Raw genomic sequence first — 22,335 nt, 5'->3', positions numbered from 1 at the left:
CCATTTGGTTCTTTAAAACAAAAATTTTTTCCTCCCTCCTTTTACTGATTTTCTCTATTGAGAGAGACACCATTCTCACACTTTATCTCCTTAGACATGTTTTCCTAATGTTCTTTGAACATATATAAAATAACTGAAAGTTTTTGTCTAGGGGCACGTGGGTGACAGAGTCGGTTAAGCTTCAGACTTTCAGCTCAGGTCATGATCCCACAGTTTGTGGGATCGAGCCCTGAGTCGGGCTCTGTGCTGACAGTGCAGAGCCTGCTTGGGATTCTCGCTCTACCTCTCTCCCTGCCCCTCCCTCACTTGTGCCCTCTCTCTCTCTCACTCTCTCTCAAAAATAAACTTTAAAACGTTTTTTTAAATTAATATAGACATTCAATTAAAAAAAAAAAAAAGAACTTAATGGTGAGCAGACAGCCTGAAGATAGAGAAAACTGAGTCGTAATTAGCCAGAACGTTCCCAGTCCCAACGATACAGGTGGCAGTGGGGGAAACGTGTGGCAGGTGCCCCACTGCTTACTGTCAGGCCAGACACAGCAGCTTTAGGGACAGCCACCAAAACATCTTGGGAAAAAATGCTGCTCTGAAATTAGACTCTCTCTCCTCTAGATGGGTGATCTTTGGCAAGTTACTGAATATTATGTTGGGAGAAATTAGATGCATCGCTTCTTCAATTCCATAGGCTAATCCTATAGTATTCATAGCTGGCATCTGAGTACCTATTTCCTCATCTAGAATGGGACCACCAGCCCAGGCAAAGTGAGGCAAAGACTTAGTCCCTGGTGGCTACTTTTGCCCAGAACCTTTTCTCATCTCCCCTCTTGTATCTCACTCCTGGAATAAACTGTATAGTTTAGAGTTCCCACATCAGACAATTATCTAATTTCAAGTAAGAAGAAATACAGCCACATTTTATGTGGCTATGTGTAGATTATGTTTTATAAAGAAAACTGAAATTTACTGGATGTGGTACAGTATTTTTCTTTTGTACTGCATCTTTCGGAAAGGTCATGCCCTCCTAGTTTGACATCATGACCCTTCTAGTAGGCTGCTAGTCACAGTTCAAAAAACACTACTCCAGAGGGAAAGGGGGACTCATAAACTGATTATAAACTGAAGAAAACACTCCCTGAGGTCAACACTTCTCTTTGGTCTAGTCAATGTTTATTAATTATCTTTTTAAACTGAGGTGTAATTGACATACAACATGAGTTTCAAGTGTACAACATAATGACGTGGTGTTTGTATACACTCCCTGCAAAATGATAACCACAGTAAATCCAGTTAACATCTATCACCATGCATAGTTACAAAAAACCTTATGTGATGTGATGAGAACTTTTAAGATCTGCCCTCCTAGAGGGGCGCCTGGGTGGCTCAGTTGAGCATCTGACTTCAGCTCAGGTCGTGATCTCATGGTCCGAGGGTTCGAGCCCCACATCAGGCTCTGTGCTGACAGCTCAGAACCTGAAGCCTGCTTTGGATTCTGTGTCTCCCTCTCTCTCTGCCCCTCCCCCATTCATGCTGTCCCTCTGTCTCAAAAATAAATAAACATTAAAAAAGAAATTTTTTTAAATAATAAAAAAAAGATCTGCTCTCTTAGAACTTCCAAATATGTAATAAAGTATTATTAACTATAGTCACCATGCTGTATATTACATCCCCATGACTTGTAATGGAAGCTTATACTTTTTACCTCTGCCTTTGCCCATTTTGTCCACCCCTCACCTGCGCCCCCCCCCCCCCCCCATCACTGGCAACCACCAATCTGTCCTCCATATCTGAGTTCGTTTTGGGTGGGGGGTTGCTTAGATTCCACATATAAATGAGATCACACAGTATCTCTTTCTGACTTATTTCACTTACCATAGTGCCCTCAAGGTCCATCCATGTTGTCTGAAATGGCAAGATTTCATTCCTTTTTATGGCTGAAGAAGAAGTGCATGTACATATACATTTTCTTTATCCATTCATTCATTGATGGACACTTGTTTCCATATCTTGACTATTGTAAACAATGCTGCAATGAATACAGGGGTGCATACTGTTCCCCATAGTGGCTGTACCAATTTATATTCCCACCAACAGTGGAATTCCCTTTTCTCCACATCCTCACCAACATTTGTTATTTCTTGTCTTTTTGAGAATATCCATTCTAACAGGTGTAAGGTGGTGTTTCATTGTAGTTTTGATTTGCATTTCTGTGATGATGAATGATGTTGAGCATTTATTCATACACCTGTTGGTACTTACTAGTTAACTTAGTTTTCCAAACCCTAGAAAGAAAGTGTGCTATGCAAGGGACGCCTGGGTGGTTCAGTCGGTTAAGCACCCGACTTCAGCTCAGATCATGATCTCAGAGTTAATAAGTTTGAGCCCTACTTCGGGCTCTGTGCTGACAGCTCGGAGCCTGAAGCCTGCTTCGGATTCTGTGTCTCCCTCTCTCTCTGCCCCTCTCCTGCTTACTCTCTCAAAAATAAACATTAAAAAAAAAAAAAAAAAGTGTGCCACACAAGAACTTCCCCAGTGCCAAGATCCACCATCCATGTTGAGCTCACTCTTTCTGGAGTAATACTTTTCATTGCAAATCAATAAATCCACATTTGATACACATAAATGTTATCCAGGTTAAAACTGGACAGCATCACTGGCCCAACAGCTCCTAGATCTGATGAATTTTGTTGGTATCTCTCGCCTCATTGTGAAACAAGACAGCAATACTCAACTCATGGAAGTTTAGTTCAATGTGATTTTATTTAGAAATTTGCAAAGCTGAAGGAGGAACCCGATGTTTTGTTAAAAGAAAGCAATTTTCACAGTATATATTTAGCCATTTTAGCTCTGTTTTGAATAATAACAGAAAAGGAAGTTTCTGTTCAGTCCTCACTTCACACTCAGCCAGGTGCTTGAGATCTTGTAGAAAGAGAACACATTCCTTGGGCTGAACTCCTAGGAAATCCTCTCACCCAGGTGGACCACCCGTTTGTCCCCAGGCAAATACACGAGATCTTATTTTCACTGTTCTACGCAAGGTTCTGAAAATCCTTAATTTTAAAGTTGAGAAAAATGTGAAAGGATTCCTTAACTCATTGCCTGCAACAAATCCACCTACTTTTTAATTCTTGACAGTTACAAGTATAAAATACTTGAAATGTATAAGATGCTCCACATTTAATGGAACAACTTGAATATTAAAAAATTCGGTCAAGTAACATGCTTTCATGTCTTAAAATGTTACTTAATACAATGTTACTGAAACAAGATATGCAGCATTTTCTTGTACTTGGTGTTATAAACTCCTACTGACGATGGCTACTTGATGGTCAAAAAATAAATTAAAAAAAAAGAGAAGAAACCATATACGCTGATATATAACAATGCCTGGAGGGAATGTCATGTTTTAAATTTTGTTACTGAAATTAAGCCTGGAAGAAGGAAAAAAAAGGTCTACAAAAGCAACACCCATGTTATTTTAAATGATGAGGTAGATTTTTTTCCTATGCAGTAAAGTGAACAAAAAACGCACACAACTTTCAAATCTTTAAAAAAAAAACAAGTTCAGGTTATAGTCCCTTTCACAAACAAGACATTTGTAGACTAGGAGGTGGAGAGGTCATCCTCGAGCAGGCTCTGTACTTGGTACGGTACTCGGAGGTTCAACGATCAGTCTTGGATCAATCAACTCTCTCCAAAAAACAGTGATCTGAGGAAAGACACAAAACATTTGGTTTAGAGGCTTCATTTTGAGGTCATCTGGGTTTTAGTCGATTAAAAACTTCAGTCAAGTATATTTCCATTTGTGCAGAATGGTTGAAGACCTGGAATGACGTGAGTCCCAGTAAGCTGAGTTCAATTAGGGCAGAAGAACTTGTTTACCTAGAAGGCAACTACACTTTACGTTAAACACATTTTACCCTTCTTTCATTTGGAGCAGGGGGTGGGGTGGGGCGCAGGGCGGTGGTTACAAAGGGGTCAGGGAGGTTTGCCCAACAAGACCCTGTGGCTAGGCGGCCCACGCACTCTTCCCGGGACTGCTGATGTTCCTCTGCGCAGCTCTACAGTCGCTCTCCTGTGCTGCCTAAAACCAGGAGCTGCTTCGCATCTCACCAAGAGCAGCCAATGTGAACACTCGGCCCGTGTGGACGAATCACGAGGGCCATCTAGTGTCAAGGAGAGGTAATTACAGGCTCTGCTTCAGGCCCCGGTTTAATAGGCATAGAGAGGGGAAACTTCCAAGGTTTAATTTTCCAATGTAGTTTCCAAGAATACATTTCAACAAAAAAGCGCAGAGGCATACGTTCCCAATAAAGAAGTACAGGAGATGTGGCCAAATCTGCTGATCCTACCACAGACCCTAAAAATGTGTTTGGGGAATAAATCCCTAAGAGTGTCATCTATCCTAAAGACAAAGCAAAACGCAGTCTGGTTAGGGTTTCTACAAGTTTACATTTCAGGTAAAATGTGAGTCTGCAATACTGAAAGCTACAGAATAATATCCATAACGTTTCAAATATAAACACCTTAAGAGGAAGCATTTTCTTAAATATAAATTCTAGTTAGTTTAATGCTAGCATAGCCTCATGAGCCAGCATTGCCAGCAACTCTGGAAGTCTGGCTGCCTAAAAGCTAAACCATATACTTCTTAAAAGGGCAATTTAAAGATTAAATGGAAGTCAAAAGACAGAATCATCATTTTCATGTCATTTTTCAAAACATCTAAGCTGGCATCAGTCAGAATCACAGTAATATTTGGGAGGTAGTAATGACTGCAAAGAGACACGATGGAGATTTCCAGGGGGGGGTTGTCAATATCCCATTTCTTTTATCTAGGTGCTGGTGACACAGGTATGTTCATCTGTGATAATCGTTCAAGCTGTATACATACGTATAATTTTCTCAATGTATATATCAATAAAGGTTTTTAAATACACTGTTCTTTTCTACTGAAACCCTTATGCAATTAAGATTTTATACAACTCTATAATCTTAAATAAGACTTTGTTATTCGTGAATCTTGTCGTGTAGGCTCTTTGAGATCCGGGACGGTACCCTAACTTGGCACTTGGCACTGAACTCGCCACCCTGTAGGCAGACCAGAGATCCCAGGGCCTAGATCTTTTACGACTTTAATACAGGCAGTTCAGGCGGCTGCGATGTCACCTTCCAGACCACCAGAAACCGGAAGCTGCGATGTCACCTTCCAGACTACCAGCAACCAGTCGAGAGAGAATGGACGACCGAGCAATCCCAAGAAGAGAAGCACGCCTACCCTCTTCTCCTGCGTCACAGCGTACTCCACTACCTCAGTTCCATTTTCGTTGTGATAAACCAAATCAAATTTCCCAGGTTCTTTCATGGCTGAAACCAGACGGTAGGAAGGAGAGACAGTAAGTCATTTCCCAGTAGTGAAAATGTTCCTCTACAGGGAATTTATATCATTAGAAAAACAACCACAAACAAATTGTCCATTGAGGTGGAGGCTGGGTACGCACACGAAAGCATGGAGTGTTCAGTGACAGGAGACCCTCGGAAACACCCTGTAACAGCAGACGGGAGCCCCTGGGCCGTTTGCCAGAGACCATCTATCCTTCGTCAAAAAGAAATGAGCTCCATACACTGTTATTAGTACTCCCAGAAAAGAACGTGTGACCATTAGGTAACCCGACAGATACAGGACCTGTTTCAGCAGGTTAACGTGATATGAATTCTGCAAAATTTGTGTATTTTGCTCCGTCCTCAGAAATTAAACGTGCTTACTGCTTGGTAATACAGCAATCCTTGCGTTGCATGGTAGTGTGGGACCATAAAAATGACCATCCAGGCTGACATCATGCAAAACTATCTGAATAATCAATGGAAAAATTATGATTGTCTCATGACCTTTAAAAACGATCAGAACATTAAAATTACTGTACAGGGAGATGAAAAGATATTAAAACTAGCATTTATGTAGTACACTGTAATCTAAGACCTCAAAAAGACCGAGAATTAGTGTTCTATTTCTTTGTAAGAAACTTATCAGGCGAAAGAAAAGAAAAAGGAAAAGAAAAGGAAACTTATCAAGGGTGGCTCGAACAGTGCTTGCCTTCCTGTCGCATAACAACAACACAGAGAATCTTTACACTTCACGGAACTTGCAGACACCTTTCTAAGCGTGGATCAGCTTTCAGGATTTTTTCCTTTGAGATCTTGACATCATCGTGAAATAACTCTTGGAGCTTCTTTGTTTCTGTTTTGCAACTGTGTGATGTTTTTGCTGATGCCACCTCCGGGACCTCTTTATCCCTGTCATCACCACTACCTTCTTCCTTTATGTCAAGCTCACATAAACTGCAGTTCCAACATCCCCACGGTTAGCGGTTTCTTCTAACTCCACAAGTTTAAACTTCACTTGGGTGTCACCTCCAGAACTACCACTTTTTGTTTCTTTGTTGTACTTTCATCTCTGTGGACCAATTCCCTACCTCCATTATCCGTTTTTGTAAGATGCCCTGTGGGTCTATCACTGAGATTGTACAAGGAGACAGCACAGCCTCATGCGATGCTGCGTGTATGGGAACTGAGTAACAGGTGCACGGTGACTTATCACCGGGAGACTTGGAAGGACGTGACATGACTGGTCACCGATCATGATGGGCATCTGTTATTTATGTAGCGATCTGTGGACTGAAGAATTAGCAGAACTTTGTGCCACTAGTCAGTTAACAGGTAACATATCAAATGTCTTTGGGAACTGGTGTTATTTAACTAAACCATGGTAACTAAAGTTCCTATATGTCAGAACCATGCAAAGCAAGGACTACCTGTATTTCCACCAGTGAGCAGATGAAAGACACTTCTTGGTGCCCCAAAGAAGAAAAGTTCTAATTGGATGTTATCACTGTCAATCACCTGACAAGCAGTGATCAGGCTGTGTCGTGGAATCTGACCATGGACAAATTTCTTTGCCCACCGTTCCTAGGAAGAGAGATTTCCTCAAATAAAACCTAATGAGAAGAAAGCTGGAAAACCAATTTAAGTTATATCTAATCATTTACTTAACATTATAAAGGGACTTCGTTGGAAAACCATGTTAACTGATTACTGTGTACGGGAGTTTTGAATCTTTTACTCACTACATTATTTAAACACAAAGAGAATATAATTAATTGCCTTCGGGTCTGCTAAAGAAAAAGGGTCTCCCCTGATCTGTGGCCAGGGACCCCTACAACACAACCCAAGTGAAGCCACATACAGTAAAAGCTCTCTTATTCTCAGATTTTAGAACCAATAATGGGTGAGATGAATCAGGGATAAAGCAGGGAGCCATTTAAAACGATGTGTGAGAGTGTGCACGCACATATACTTTAGACATTCTATTTTGACTTAACACACTGAAGTATGCTCATTTGCCAATCTTTGGAGATAGACCTAAGAAGGTCTTCGGAGCCCACTGACTAGAGTTCTCTTTCTTTCATAAACCACATACTTAATGTATATCTGCAATTTCTACAATTTCCAGTTCTGAGTTTTTCTAAAGGGATACAAGAATGCAAACACTAGCAAGGCAGCCTGAGTTCAGAATCTTCCTAGATTTTTACCAGATTCCTCCCAATCTCAAAGCAGATCCACCCACACGATTGAATAGTAAATTTCTTAGTTATACTCCTGGGTTGGCATTCAACTTGGGTTTCACAGAAATAATTCTTTTTGCAATCAACGTTCATTAGTTTATGCAGTTTTTATGAAACTGCATAATTACAGGAATAAGAACAACTTGCCTAACAGCTTTGTAAACAGATCCAACAATCCATAGTGGACACACACCTCCACTAGGGGGAGCTCGGGTCTCCTGGGCTGCTCTGTGCGGACAGGGATAGTGGACAGTTAGTCCCAGAGGCCAAGCAAGAGAGCAGCTCCTGTGTGTAAAAGCTATTTAGAAACCAATGTAGATATAAAGAGACTCAATTTTTGAATTCTTTTCTACAAGACTCACCAGGTAAGGATGAAAGAATTTCTATATCTACTTGCTGGGTGTCTGGATTGTGGCTTAGTATTTTTCCTTCCTTTCAAAAATAAAAGTCCAAGTCAAAAACCAGCAGGTGAAACACTGGAATATACTAAAACCACTGAATTATACACTTTAAAATGGTTAAAATGGTAAATTTTACATTACATAAATTTTATCTCAATATGAAAACTTTTTTTCTTTAATAAACCAATATGTAGTAGAAATAAAACTCCCACACACCAAGCCAATATTTCCCCTGAATCTAAATCATTCCAGGGTCAGGTACCACACAACTAGGCACGGCCCCTATAGCCCAAAGTCTGCTAATTATTCAAACGAGCCAATCCTAAACTGCTTCCCCCATCCCGCCTGGCCTATCCCAAGGAAACCCCAATAAAGGCCCTGCCCAGGCTTTCTCTTCACTCCTGTCTCTGCCTCTGGATGACACCCTGGTGCTTTCCTCCAGGGTCCTGCATGGCGTGGCATTCCCCCTCCCTCGGGAAACGTAAGTAATAAATTCTTCTTTCATTGCACTGACTTCTGTGGCATCACTCAGCCACCTTCATCAATTAAAATCCCACAGGTAGGTACGTACACATGAGACAGGGTTGAGCATGGAGGAGACTACATCCTTTGAAGACAGATTTAACTTTTGAAGACAAGCTTCAGGAATAAAGCTAGTGATCAAGCTAGATAACAGCACTTGAGGTCAAGGCAAAAAAAAAAACTGGTACTGATTTTCACTTTCCAAATGGTTTTGAAAATCATTTCCAGAAAGTTCTAAATACCGGGAAAGTAAGAAAATAGCTTTCCAGGGTAAGAACTGTGATGACCAACATAGATTTAATATGCATTAAAAATAATCAGAATCAGGGTGTCTGGGTGGCTCAGTTGGTTGAGCGTCCAACTCTTGATTTCAGCTCAGGTTGGGATCCCACGGTCATGGGATCAAGCCCTGTGTTGGGTTCTGTGCTGAGCGTGGAGCCTGCTTAAGATTCTCCCCCAAGGCCCTTTTTATTCTGTCCCTCTCCCCCACTCATGCACTTTCTCTCTGAAATAAAAAACCAATAATGGGGCGCCTGGGTGGCTCAGTCAGTTGAACACCGACTTCAGCTCAGGTCATGATCTCACGGTTCATGAGTTCAAGCCCTGCTTTGGGCTCTGTGCTGACAGCTCAGAGCCTGGAGCCTGCCTCGGATTCTGTGTCTCCCTCTCTCTGGTCCCTCCCTCGCTCATGCTCTGTCTCTGTCTCTCAAAAATAAAATAAAAAACATTAAAAAAAAATTTTAATAAAAAACCAATAATAAAAATAAAAAATAAAAAAATCAGTATCATCTAGAATCATAGTTTGTAGAGGTTGTAGAACATACCAATTCTATATTTCTATCTTGTAGTACATCACAGAATTAAAGTAATTATCTATGGTAAGGTGATAAAACATCCTGGTTTGCCTAAAACAAGTCCATTTACATTTCCTTCCAGGGTAATTATTAATATAATATTAACCCTTTTCATGCACAAGTATCCTGCTTTAGATGACAAATTATATGTCACCTATATAAAGGGGTCAAGATGAAAAATGTGATAAAATACCAGTTACCCAGAACTGACCTACCTTCTAGCCTACTTTTGAGGAAAGGTTCTTACCAAGATTTTAAAAATCTTTCAAGGTTTAAAAAAAGTCTTCCAAGGTATCAACTCATTTTTTAAATGGACTTATATTCCGTATATTACATAAAAATTAAAAAATGTGCATTTTAACAAAGTTTTCTTTTTTTTTTTAATTTATTCATTTTTGAGAGAGAGACAGAGCACAAGCAGGAGAGGGGCAGAGGGAGAAGGAGACAGAATCCGAAGCAGGCTCCAGGCTCTGAGCTGTCAGCACAGAGCCCGACGCGGGGCTCAAACTCGTGAACTGTGAGATCATGACCTGAGCCAAAGCCAGGCGCTCAACCGACTGAGCCACCCAGGCACCCCTTTAACAAAGTTTTCAACAAAATTTTGAATGGATGAAAAAAGGAAGGGAACATGTAATTCTGTAATCCCACTGATGGGGTCAACCTTTTACTGAATTGTGATAAAGCTCATGCCAATGTGAAGTCCCATACGCATGTTAAGTGAATAAATTACAGGGACAGTACTTGTGAATTACCTGTGGTGAACAGATAATATAAAAGGGGCCATGTTAGACCATAAGAATCTGCAGTAATTCACAATTATATAAAAGAGATTCCTATGATGAAAGTAATCAAATTTTCTGGCTGAAAGCTATTTAGTATTTTCTTTCAAAGTTTAGGATCCTGGGAGAGTGGCATTCAAATAAGCTTGCTAAGCTGGTTGTCTAAGCTGGTTAGAAAAAAAAAAAAAAAATGACTTTAAAAGAATTAAACTTGTCATTATTCTACATTCTTCCCCAGATGTAAGGAAAATAACACTGGGGGCTCCACAGTGATACTGTTAAAAAGTTTACATTTTGATAATGCTCCCATTTTCTACAACATTATTTACTGAAAAAAAATCAAAATTATCCATATTAGCAGTATTAAATACGACTTTAGCTTGTTTAATATACTGACAGTTATTTTTAAATAAAAAGCCTTACCTTGTAGTCAGAGACATCAGGAGAATAATCGGATGTCAGCTCCAAAAGCTAAAAAAGAAGAAAGAGCCCACAAATACACAAGCCCCGCAGTTCCTCTCCCCTGCCCCCAAGAAAACATGCAGTGGCGGGGTGCCCACTCCACCATTCTGGGAGCCCTGCCATGACCTGCGGCGAGACACAAGTTCCAGTGGGAGAGGTTTCTTCGGTTTGGGGTGGAGAGGGGTTGGTGCTACGCAGAGCCTTTCTTAACTGAGCGCTTGCTAGGTTCCACACACCAAGCTCAGCCATTTTTATTCATTCAGAAAACCATAAGTAGGTACCTACTACATACTAGGCACCGGACAGATGTGATCTGGAAAGGGTCTAGTACATACACATATATAATCCTGACCTGCCAATGAGTAAGTTTATTTGGAGGAAGAAGAATCTTTTTGGTGGTAATTGTTGTCTTAAAATGTACCTTAAATGCAATCTTTTCTCCAACTTGTGGGGCAGCTGCTAACAGCGGTAACAAACTGTAGTCCTTGTGTGTCTCTACCGGATTCTGAAAGACAGCATGAGTCACGTGACTTTGTTACTGGTGACAAAAGTGAAGCCGTGACATCCACTGCAGACACACCCCACGGGCCTAGCGGAAGAAGCGCACTCACGATAAATAATACTTGCCTGGATAATAGTAGAGGAGTTCGTTACCATTTCATTTAGTTGCTGGTACTTCTGATACTCAGGGTTTCTATTTAACACAAAGGAAACAGCTTGCCCTCGGCCCCGGCCTCTCCCCCGCACACCCCGACCCCTAGCTCCCTTCCAAGAAAGAAGGTCCTCTCCTCTTCCCCAGCCTCTTCCCAAACTGGTGGGGAGAGTCACGTTGGGAGGGGGCCCGGGAGGAGCCTGTCTGGCACCGTTTGCGTCCGAGAGCTTCCACCCGGCAGCGTGTGGGGTCTGCGCGCACGGCCCCGGGCCCGGACAGCCTCTTCCTGCAAAGAGGCCTACAGGCTTTAAGAAACCCGCAGCGCGCTCCGGGGCGCTCTTCGACACCGTGCACTGATCGTCCGACTCCGAGCTGGAGTCCGAACTGGAAGATGATGCTCTGGTCGTCTTGCACTTGACGGCCGCACAGGTGAAGCCAGTTTTGGCAGCCACTTTGTTTGCAGTCGTGTTTTTTGTCGAGGGCCCTTCCTTTGATAACTCGGTTGCTGTTTTCTCTGAGCAATTTCTGACCTCCAAGAGGACATTGCTGACACCATCACTGGTGGACTCATGAGAAGACTCGGACTCTGAGGAGGAAATGGGGCCGTCTTTTGGACAGACGCCCACGCCGCCTTTCCTTTTGGCTTTGACAAGGCTGTTCCTAGCAAGTGAGCCTTTCAGAGGACCACAGTTCGAGATGGCCCAGTCCTTCACCGTCTGTGCTTTAGAAGACCTGGAGTTCTTGGTCTGCCTTTTGAGTTCGCATTTCTCCTTCCTCTTTGGTGACTTTCTTTTGGTTTCTTCGTCATCACCATCCACTACACCACACATGGCTTTGTTTTTCCTCTTGCCCTTTTTCCTCATACTCTGATCTGTGGCAGCTTTAGGTTCTAGATCCAAGGTCTTCCCATTGCTACTGTTCTCTTGCCTCTTCCAATGTTTCTTTGAATTTCTGTAATCTAGTTCGGTTTCTTCACCCTCCTCCAACTTAAATGCCCTCTTCTTTGCTTTTCTGGGTAATAAATGACTATCGTCACCATTCTTGACTGTTACAGTATTCTCCGCGGTTTCTCTCTCTTCTAATTTAACTCTAGCAAAACAACAAGAGAGAAAGCTACAGTGAGTCATTCACAGGCGTGTCTCTGGGACACAGTTAGATACCAGGATGGCCGCACACTATACCTGTCATCAGTCAATGAAAAAATGTCAAATAACTTCAGGACAAAAGATTCTTTTTGACAAAATGGTCTATATGGCATCCCTTAGAGTCAACTTTGAAGTGACGAGTTTTATTTATTGAATATCTACTGCATCCCAAGCATTTTCTAGACATTTTCTCTAATCAAATGCCACCATGAAGCAGGTATGCTTCATTTTAAGACAGATCACAGAATTACAATTCAGATAAGTAACCCACCCAAAGTCCACAGCTAACAGGCAGCAGAGATGGGATTCAAACTTCAGTCTGTCTAACTTCAAAGTTCACAATCTCTCCACTCTATTATGCCGCCTACCCCAAATGGTGATACTGCAGAGTACTCACTCTTCTTTTTATTTTCTTTTTATTTTTTAAATGTTTATTTATTTTGAGAGAGAGAAGCATGCACGTGCATGGAGTGGGGTAGGGGCACAAACCGTGGGATCATGACCTGAGCCAAAATCAAGAGTCGGACGTTTAACCAACTTAAATTGTATTAGAAATAAAAATTTTTATTTTTAAATGTGGGCTGCTTTTTCTTAAAATCAGACTTCATTTTCATTTTGTTGAAATTTAGGAAAACTTTCTAACAATTTATGTTCTCTGGGACAGTGACAGCCATCACAAAATTCCATGACATTCTGTGATTATTAATTTTATGTGTCACCTTGACTGGGCCATGACAGCCCAGATATTTGGTTAAACATCATTCTGGGTTTGTCTGTGAGGATATTTCTAGACGAGATTAATATTTGAATGGATAGACTAATGCCTTGGTGGCTCAGTCAGTTAAGCACCTGACTTCCGCTCAGGTCATGATCTCACGGTTCATGGATTCAAGCCCCTCATTGGGCTCTGTGCTCTGGGCTCAGAGTCTGGAGCCTGCTGCGGATTCTGTGTGGCCCTCTCTGTCTGCCCCTCCCCCACTCATACTCTGTCTCTCTCTGTCTCAAAAATAAAAGAACATTAAAGAAAAAAATTTTTGAATGGGTATACTAAGTCCAGCAGATGGCCCACCCCAATGTGAGTGGGTCTGACCCAATCCATTGAAGGTCTGAACAGAATTCCTTCTCTCTGCCCAACTGTCTGAGCTGGGACCTCAGCCTGCTCCTGCCTTCAGACTCACACTAGAGCTGGAACTTACACCATCGGCTCCCCTGGATCTCAGGCCTTTGGACTTGGACTGGAACTTTATCATCGGTTCTCTTAGGTCTCTGGCTTGCCAATTGTGAATCTTGGGACCTCTCAGCCTCTCTAATCTCATGAGCCAATTCCTTATAACAGATTCATATCTCTATGTATTTATCATTTCCTATTGCTTCCAGTTCTCTGAAGAACCCTAACACACATTTCATCCAAAATGATTACAGTAAAGGAGCTCTGTTGCTCCATGGCCTGGCAACAGCCACCTCTAATATGTGCAGTCCAATGACAGAGAGCCCAGAGTGTCCCCAGTGTCAAGTTCATAGCGGGTGCTCAAAATCGTCTGCTAAAAACAGGCAATATACTTTTAATATGTTTATATCCAGCTATATATTTCATCAATTTTTTTTAGTAACCAGTGAAAGATGTATAATCATATTTGAAAATAAAGTATAATTGGTGAATAAGAATATATAAGCATTCTTTAAATTCTTTTAAGGGACTGTAATACCGGTGGATTTATCTCAATGTGGCAGGTGAAAAAAATCCTCAATTATTCTTCAGAATACACAGATACACAGACACATACAAAGCAAAGTCAAAGCTACTGATATCAGGATAAAGAGAGAAAAAAAAAAGTATGAACAATCAGAGATTTAGATCATAAAAATACATCATCCTGTATTCCCAGGATGGACTTCAGCATCTAGCAGCAAGGAAGTGATTCTTAAATGGGCAAAAACTAGCTGGAAATCCTGTGACTCTAAGAACAAATGGGGAACTTGTAAGAATAATGGATTGTCCCTTGACATTCTTGATTAATTTGTTTTACTTTGTAGCAATGCTATGATTCAAGTTTCAATTCTAAGGCAACCAATTAGGACTGAATTTTCCATCAAACTTTGAAAATGGTTGCAAGACTCTGTTCAGTCATTGCGGTTTATTAAATCACTGGAACCTGGCACCTGCTTCCTTTCAGAGGAGCCTGCAAGACCCTCATGCTTACAAAAGCAGCCCTTGGCATCACCTTACCCATTCTGAAGACAGTGAATCTGCGGATTCTGATACGAAGGTATGACCTATGACTGCTGCCGCCTTATTCACTATCTGTGATTCCTGAGGAGAATCATTTCTGTTGGGAACATAATAAGATTGAGGAACAAAATGCCATCCAGAGAGTAAGAAATGGTTCACCTGGGTCTGCCGAGTTACCAACCAATTCCTTTCAGGGTATGCACTTTCCCTGGCAATGTCCTTCATTTCTTTACTTGGATCACAGACAACAAACATAGCTGTCCTTGTACAAAGAGAAGTGAATTACCTATGTAATTAGCAGTGAAAGAGATTTAATTCCAAGAAATTTCTAAAACAGACTCTCCAGTGTTCATGCAAACTCTGTAGGGCAAGCCAGGTGATATTATCAAAATGCAAGGTGATCCTTTTTTTTTTTTTTTAAAGATTTATTTATTTCAGTAATCTCTACACCCCCTGTGGGGCTTGAACTCAGACCCCGAGATCAAAAGTCACATGCTGTTTAGACTGAGCCAGCCACGTGCCCACGTTAAAGGTGCTTCCTTTAAATGTGCAATTTATTGGGGCGCCTGGGTGGCTTGGTCGGTTAAGCGTCCGACTTCGGCTCAGGTCATGATCTCACGGTCCGTGAGTTCGAGCCCCGCGTCGGGCTCTGTGCTGACAGCTCAGAGCCTGGAGCCTGTTTCAGATCCTGTGTCTCCCTCTCTCTCTGCTCCTCCCCTGTTCATGCTCTGTCTCTCTCTGTCTCAAAAATAAATAAACGTTAAAAAAAAATTAAAAAAAATAAATGTGCAATTTACTTTCTGTCTTTTAATGTTTTTTTTATGCGGGGGGGGGGACGGGCAGAGAGAGGGAGACAGAGTATCTGAAACTGGCTCTGTGCTGATAGCAGTGAGCCCGATGTGGTGCTCGAACTCACAAGCCACAAGATCATGACCTAAGCCAAAGTTGGACGCTCAATCGACTGAGCCCCCCAGGCGCCCCTAAATGTGCAACTTCACTTCTAGGATTCGATCACACAGAAACACAGCACGTCCAACTACATAGCCTGACCCCCCCACCCACTGCGGGCCACCCACTTTTGGCCAAGGCCCAAGCGATTGGATTCAAATCCTTGTTCTGCCACTTTAAATTTTTAAAACAGTATCTCAACCTTTCTCATTTGTAAAAATGGGGATAGTAATAATAATTTTAATACTCAGATGAGCTATCATGTATATTTAGGGCAGTGCCAGACTCAGAGCAAGTACCATCCAAATGTTAACTCTAATTTTTGTTAATACAATAAATGTTGTTAGTCCTCCCAGGGCAGGAGTTAGTGGGCTTTAATGAATTTGTCCCATCAAACGGAGATGGAATTCAACAAGGAGAGTAAAAAGGTAGAGCTGGACTCTCTTTGGGTCCCCTCTGTTCCCTGCAGTCTCCCTCCCGTCTGGCTGTGGCATTATCACCTTCAGAGAGGTAAAGCTACTGGACCAAGGGAACACAACTGATGAGTCAAGATGCACACCCAGGGTTCTGACTCCCGACCTTGAATTCTTAATCACATTGCTGTCTTCCTTTTCACACAATACTGAAAAAAAAGTAACTCCTATATTGTTGGTATAAAGACAGACCTGTGCAACTTTTCTGGAGGCTAATTTGACAGTACTTACCAAATTTTAAAATTTGACCAACAAGTACCTCTTCTGGGAATGCATCCGGCTAAATCACTGCCCAAGCACACACAGACACACAAGAATGCTCACTACAGCAATGTTTACCAGTGGAAACCAGAAAACAACTACCATGGGGAGTGCCTGGCTGACTCAGTTGGTAGAACATGTGACTCTTGATCTCAGGGTTGTGAATTTGAGCCCCACGTAGAGATTACTTAAAAATAAAATCTTAAGAAACAAAAACAAAACAAAAAAACTGCCATGGTCGAAATGTTGGTGTCCCCACAAAATCCATGTTGAAATCCTAACCACCAATGTGATGGAATTAGGAAGTGGGGACTTTGGAAGCTGCTTAGGCCATGAGCGTGGACCTCTCATGAATCAGATTAGTGCTCGTATCCAAGAGACCCTACGACACTCCCTAGTCCCGTCCACCACACGAGGACACAGTGAGAAGGTGCCATCTACGAACCAGAAAGCAAACCTCACTAGACACCAAATCTGCTGGCACCTTGATCTTGGACTCCCCAGTCTCTGAACTATAAGAAATTAACTTCCGTTGCTTTATTTTTCAATTTATTTTTAATTTTTTTTAACATTTATTATTTAGTTTTGAGACAGAGGGAGACAGAGTATGAACAGAGGAGGGTCCGAGAGAGAGGGAGACACAGAATCTGAAACAGGCTCCAGGCTCTGAGCTGTCAGCACAGAGCCCGACGCGGGGCTCAAACTCACAGACAGCAAGATCACGACCTGAGCCGAAGTCGGACGCTTAACCGACTGAGCCACCCAGGCGCCCCTTTAATTTATTTTTTAAATTTTTTAATGTTTATTTATTTTTGAGAGAGAGACAGGGACAGAGTGTGAGCAGGGAAGGGGCAGAGAGAGAGGGAGACACAGAATCCGAAGCAGGCTTCAGGCTCTGAGCTGTCAGCACAGAGCCCTACTCGGGGCTCAAACTCACAAACCTCAGGATCATGACCTGAGCTGAAGTCGGACACTTAGCTGACCGAGCCACCCGGGTGCCAATTTCTGTTGTTTATAAGCTACCCAGATTATGGTATTTTTATTATAACAGCCCAAATGAACTAAGATAACAACCTAAAATGTCCATTAGGAAGAAATTGGTTAAATTTATGGCATGTAAAAGAATACTATGTGGCATTTAAGAAACATTGTTTTTACATTTATTTATTTTTGAGAGACAGAGAGAGACAGAGCGTGAACAGGGGAGAGGCAGAAAGAGAAAGAGACACAGAATCCAAAGCAGACTCCAGGCTCTGAGCTGTCAGCACAGAACCCGACCCGGGGCTCAAACCCATGAACCATGAGATCATGACCTGATCTGAAGTCAGACGCTCACCTGACTGAGCCACCCAGGCACCCCTACTATGTGGCATTTAAAAAGAAGCATGTAGGGGCACCTGAGTGGCTTATAGGATTCAGCATCCAACTCTTGATTTTGGCTCAGGTCATGATCCCAGGGTCGTGGGATTGAGCCCTGAGTCAGGCTCCACACTGAGCATGGAACCTGCTTAAGATTCTCTCTCTCTCTCTCTCTCTCTCTCTCTCTCTCTCTCTCTCCCCTTCTGCCCCTCTCCCCAGCTCATGCACTCTCTCTTTAAAACAAAAAAATAAAATAAAATAAATTTAAAAAAAGAATGATGTACATCACATACTATATACACTAAAATGAAAGATACCCAAGATATGTTAGGTAAAAAAGTGAGATGCAGGGGTGCCTGGGTGGCTCAGTCAGTTGAGAGTCAGACTCTTAATTTTGGCTCAGGTCATGATCCCAGGGTCATGGGATCAAGTCCTGCATCAAGATCTGCACTCAGCACAGAACTTGCTTAAGATTCTCTCTCTCTCAGGGCGCCTGGGTGGCTCAGTCGGTTAAGCATCCAACTCTTGATTTCAGCTCAGGTCATGATCTCACGATTCATGAGTTCGAGCCCCTCAGGCTCCATGCTGGCAATGTGGAGCCTGCTCGGGATTCTCTCTCTCCCACTCTCTCTGCCTTTCCCCAGCTCTCTCTCTCTCTCTCTCTCTGCCCCTCTCCCCCAATGGCACTCGCTCTGTCTCTCTAAAAAAAAAAAAAAAAAAAAGTCAGGTGCAGGACAATATGTATATTATAATGGCATGTGTATTTAAAAAGTATATGTTTGCGTGTGTATGAGAAAAAAAATCTAGGAAGACAGACCCCAAACTTAACTGAGGATACTTCTAGAGAGTGGGGTAATACCGGAAAGAGTATGTGAGAAGATAAATAAGGGACTCTTTACCTTGAGCCATTTTAAAGTATAAATCTTTTTTCGTCTGTCAAAGCAGAAAAAGTCAGACTGTGGACGCATAAGAGAATGGGCCGTGAGGAAATGGCCGTGGCATACAAGTGAGGAGAAACCTGTCCAGCCTCACGGGATAGCCACCACCTGGCTCACCTTTCCCCATTAGACTTTTCAGTACTCCAGCAACCCCTACAGAATCCTTCTGCGGCCAGATGCATCTCTTCACCGAGTCAGGCTAGCTTTTGCCTCCACTAGTAATGGGCTACCCAACATTTCCATTTCCTACATGTCCTTCAAGGTGCTGCAAAATTCCCTGACCCCTTGTGTTTCACGAAGATCTCTCCCTTCTCCACTGTCTCCTGCGCTTAGCAACACAATCTAGTGTAATTATCCAGGCTGCCTGCCTGCATCACACAAGAAGGTAACATACAAAAACATGAAACTAGTTATCTTGGTCTACTCCAACAATATTAGGAACCTTTAAAAAAAAGAGACTAGGCTTTCTTCTGCAGCTCTGGAGAAAGGTGAATCTGTTGGGGGAAGACAGAAATGATGGAAAACAGGAAACCACAAAAACATATGAAATTTTTACAAATTGGGGCGCCTGGGTGGCTCAGTCGGTTGGGCGTCCGACTTCGGCTCAGGTCATGATCTCACAGTTCGTGGGTTCGAGCCCTGCGTCGGCCTCTGTGCTGACAGCTCAGAGCCTGGAGCCTGTTTCGGATTCTGTGTCTCCCTCTCTCTCTCTGCCCCTCCCCTGTTCACGCTCTGTCTCTGTCTCAAGAATAAATAAACATTAAAAAATTTTTTTTAAACAAAAATTTTTACAAATTCAATTTTTTTCCTAAGGTCTGCCCCATTAACCACCGAAGTCAGCTACAGAGATATTTCTTACCATACACAGTTATGCATTTTAAGTGTTTAGGAGGAATTCGGCCTGCCACCGTGCTATGTTTATTTCTTATAAAAGCCATCATCATTTGCTTTTGACATTGTTCACTTCATTATACAGAGTGCAATTCCCAGGTGATTCATTACTTGAGGTGTAACTGCACTGCAGTTAGTGAGCAGCAAGTTAGTAATTCATTAGGCAGGGGGTAGGTCAGAAAGTAAACTTCACAGGAGGGGATACAGTCCTTACAACCGTAACATTTAAGCAGTTCCTGAATTGCACAAATAATGGAAAGCTATTTCAGTGAATAAAAAGGAAAAAGAACTCTTTTTGAAATTTTAACTATTTCAAATTGTCTTTAGAAACGACTAAACATTAGTAAATCACAGCATTCCCATTTTTAAGAGAGACACACACACAAAGATGTAGTAATTGTTCCAAACTGAATTCCCTGATGTTCTGAAGAAATCTCATGAATCTGACATGCTCTGAGGAAAGAATATTCAACAAAGAGCAAGCAGAGGAAGCAGCCTGGTTCAAAACTCTAGAACTTTTTCATTGTACCTGAAGTTTTAAAAAGAAGCCCTGAATAAGTTAGTCTAAGATAAGAATCCAAACTGAAATGATCCTGTCTTACCATTTTATTGAGACAAATCAACCACACATGGGCAATTCATACCACAATGGCTCCTCGATACCCACCTCTGTGTCATTTTTAAATTTTATTTATTTGTTTATTTGGAGAGAGAGAGAGAGAGAGAGCGAGCAGGGAAAGGGCAAAGACAGAGGGAGAGAGAGAATCCCAAGTAGACTTTGCACTCTCAGCCCAGAGCCCTACTCAGAGCTGGACCTCACGACTGTGAGATCATGACTTGAGCCAAGATCAAGAGTCTGAGCTCAACTGACTAAGCCGCCCAGGCGCCCCCTCTGTATCATTTTTTTTTATTTCCAAAAGCATATTTAAAACTATTTTATTTTCCAATTCACAACCCAAAAGGTCCCAAACACCTACTTAAATGAACCATAAAATACCCAGGTGAGGCAAGAATGACACCGTAAGTCTCAGGAGATCTGGCAGGAGCTTACTAAGGCTGGACAAACTGCACGCTTGGAAGAGAACATGACTGTTCTATTTGCCTGGGCCCCCTGCACCTGACCTTGCCAGCCGCCAGGGGAAGGCCAGGTCTCATGCACATCCGCATCCGGCGCATGTAACACAGTGCCTGGGTAAGAACGCGCTTGCTAAATCAAGGTTGCAAGAAGCACGCGCCCGGCCCGGGCACCAGATCACTGTCTTCCCAGGCTTGTCCCAGTAACCACTTGCCCCCGGAGCACTCCGGGAAGGATGCTCCTCCCAGTGCAGATTCCTGAGCCCCATCCCGGCCTAGACCAATCAGCATCCCTCCGGTGCACGAATGAGCAGCTTGACAGCCCCACCCCACGCCCACCCCCACTCCACACCCCTCACCCACGCGCGGCCTCCAGAGGCCCGAGGCGCCCCGGGCGTGCGCAGGCGCGTCCCCGGCCCGCCGCCCACCCCGCCACCCCCAACCCCGCGCCTCGCCCACCTGAGGCAGTCGTTGTCTCGTACCAGGCGCGCGCTCTCGGCTGGGGGCAAAAGCCCCCCCTCCAAGTAGAGGCCCAGGATGGCCCCAGAACTGAAGCCGAAGCGCTGGCGGATGAGACTAATGAGATCCGTGACCACTCGGCATCTGTTCAAGTCGACGAGAAGCCAAAAGGCCGTGCAGTGAGGGGTAGCTGGAGGCGGATAATCAAATTGAAGCCGTAGCCTAACCGTCTCGGAGGCCGCCATCTTGCCCGTTGCTCAACGGAAGCCGAGAGACACCACAGGGCTACCGAGAGGCGTGCTCGGCGGCCCGCCCCCTGGGGCCTTTTAACGTGTGCCCTCTATTGGCTGCCAGTGGCTACTGCAGGCTCCCGTGACCCGCAAGAACGCGGAGCGGGGTTGATTCCATTTTGCTCATCGCTGGGCTAGGGAAGGGCATAAGTGAAATAAATGCCTTCATTCCTTTCCCGCTGAGCTCTATGCAGGGTCGAAATTTAGGCAACTCTCTGGGTAAACAAGCACTTCTCAGTCGTTGTCTTCTAAGATATTTGCTTATATATGGAAAAGAATTTCAAAAAAGCAGTTACTCCCAATACATTTGACAATTTTTTCGTTGGTAAAGAGTTGGAAAAGATGCATTTCCTGGTATATTGTAAATATACGTTTAAAATAAAACCACTTGTCACTCCTTTACATGTGCCTAGTGGAATTGAAAGACCTTAATCGGTGTAATACCTACCACCATCCATATTTTATTTTTATATTTTTAATGTTTATTTTTGAGAGACACAGAGCGCAAGTGGAGGAGGGGCAGAGAGAGAGGGAGACACAGAATCTGAAGCAGGCTTCAGGCTCTGAGCTGTCAGCACAGAGCCCAACCTGGGGCTCGAACTCATGAATCGCAAGATCATGACCTGAGCCTAAGTCAGATGCCCAACCGACTAAGCCACCCAGGTGCCCCATCCATATTTTAAAATATAAAAATAAGCCCCCTTATTAACCACTAGGTAAGTAAATCATAAAGTGTACATCATTCAAATTTCCATTCCATCCGTTCACATAGCATATTAATTCCTTTAGTTTTCATGACAAAGATATGAATTATGAACTATTACTATTCCCATTTTGAAGATTTTAAAAAAAGGGTTTAGATTAAGTAACTAACCCAAGGTTACTGGACTAGTAAATGCTAATATTTTGTAGTCATTGGACACATTGAAAGAAAATTTTTTGGGAAATTTTATTTTCCTGTAACCCTAATGCTGTAGATCT

At 42.8% G+C, this 22,335-nt stretch overlaps 1 protein-coding gene across 2 annotated transcripts; it reads right to left on the bottom strand.

Annotated features, from left to right (window-relative positions):
* Positions 1-2,738: 2,738 nt before the first annotated feature.
* COIL (coilin) lies at positions 2,739-21,351 on the bottom strand. 2 transcript variants are annotated; one of them, XM_042966773.1, is made up of 7 exons: positions 21,065-21,351; positions 11,262-12,375; positions 11,056-11,139; positions 10,596-10,643; positions 7,979-8,048; positions 5,273-5,361; positions 2,739-3,706 (listed from the first exon to the last, which is right to left on the bottom strand). In XM_042966773.1, exons 1-7 carry the CDS (start codon positions 21,307-21,309, stop codon positions 3,617-3,619), a joined length of 1,740 nt encoding a protein of 579 aa, XP_042822707.1. In that variant the 5' UTR covers positions 21,310-21,351; the 3' UTR covers positions 2,739-3,616. The 2 variants fall into 2 exon arrangements, with proteins under 2 accessions (XP_042822707.1, XP_042822709.1); XM_042966775.1 differs by lacking the exon at positions 5,273-5,361 and having other exon boundaries at positions 3,620-3,706.
* Positions 21,352-22,335: the final 984 nt, after the last annotated feature.

The sequence above is a fragment of the Panthera tigris genome, chromosome E1, assembly GCF_018350195.1.
Source record: "Panthera tigris isolate Pti1 chromosome E1, P.tigris_Pti1_mat1.1, whole genome shotgun sequence".
In the NCBI taxonomy this organism is placed as follows: domain Eukaryota; kingdom Metazoa; phylum Chordata; class Mammalia; order Carnivora; family Felidae; genus Panthera; species Panthera tigris.
Note: the sequence above shows the minus strand (reverse complement) of the source record. Positions and strands in the feature narration are given on the sequence as shown.

Coding starts and splice junctions, on each gene's coding strand:
- COIL (XM_042966773.1), bottom strand. CDS start 21,309: ATGGCGGCCTCCGAGACGGTTAGGCTACGGCTTCAATTTGATTATCCG. Junction 5,362..7,978: donor AATTCTTTCATCCTTACCTG/GTGAGTCTTGTA, acceptor GTCTGGTTTCAG/CCATGAAAGAACCTGGGAAA. Junction 3,707..5,272: donor CTGTGACGCAGGAGAAGAGG/GTAGGCGTGCTT, acceptor GTCTTTCCTCAG/ATCACTGTTTTTTGGAGAGA.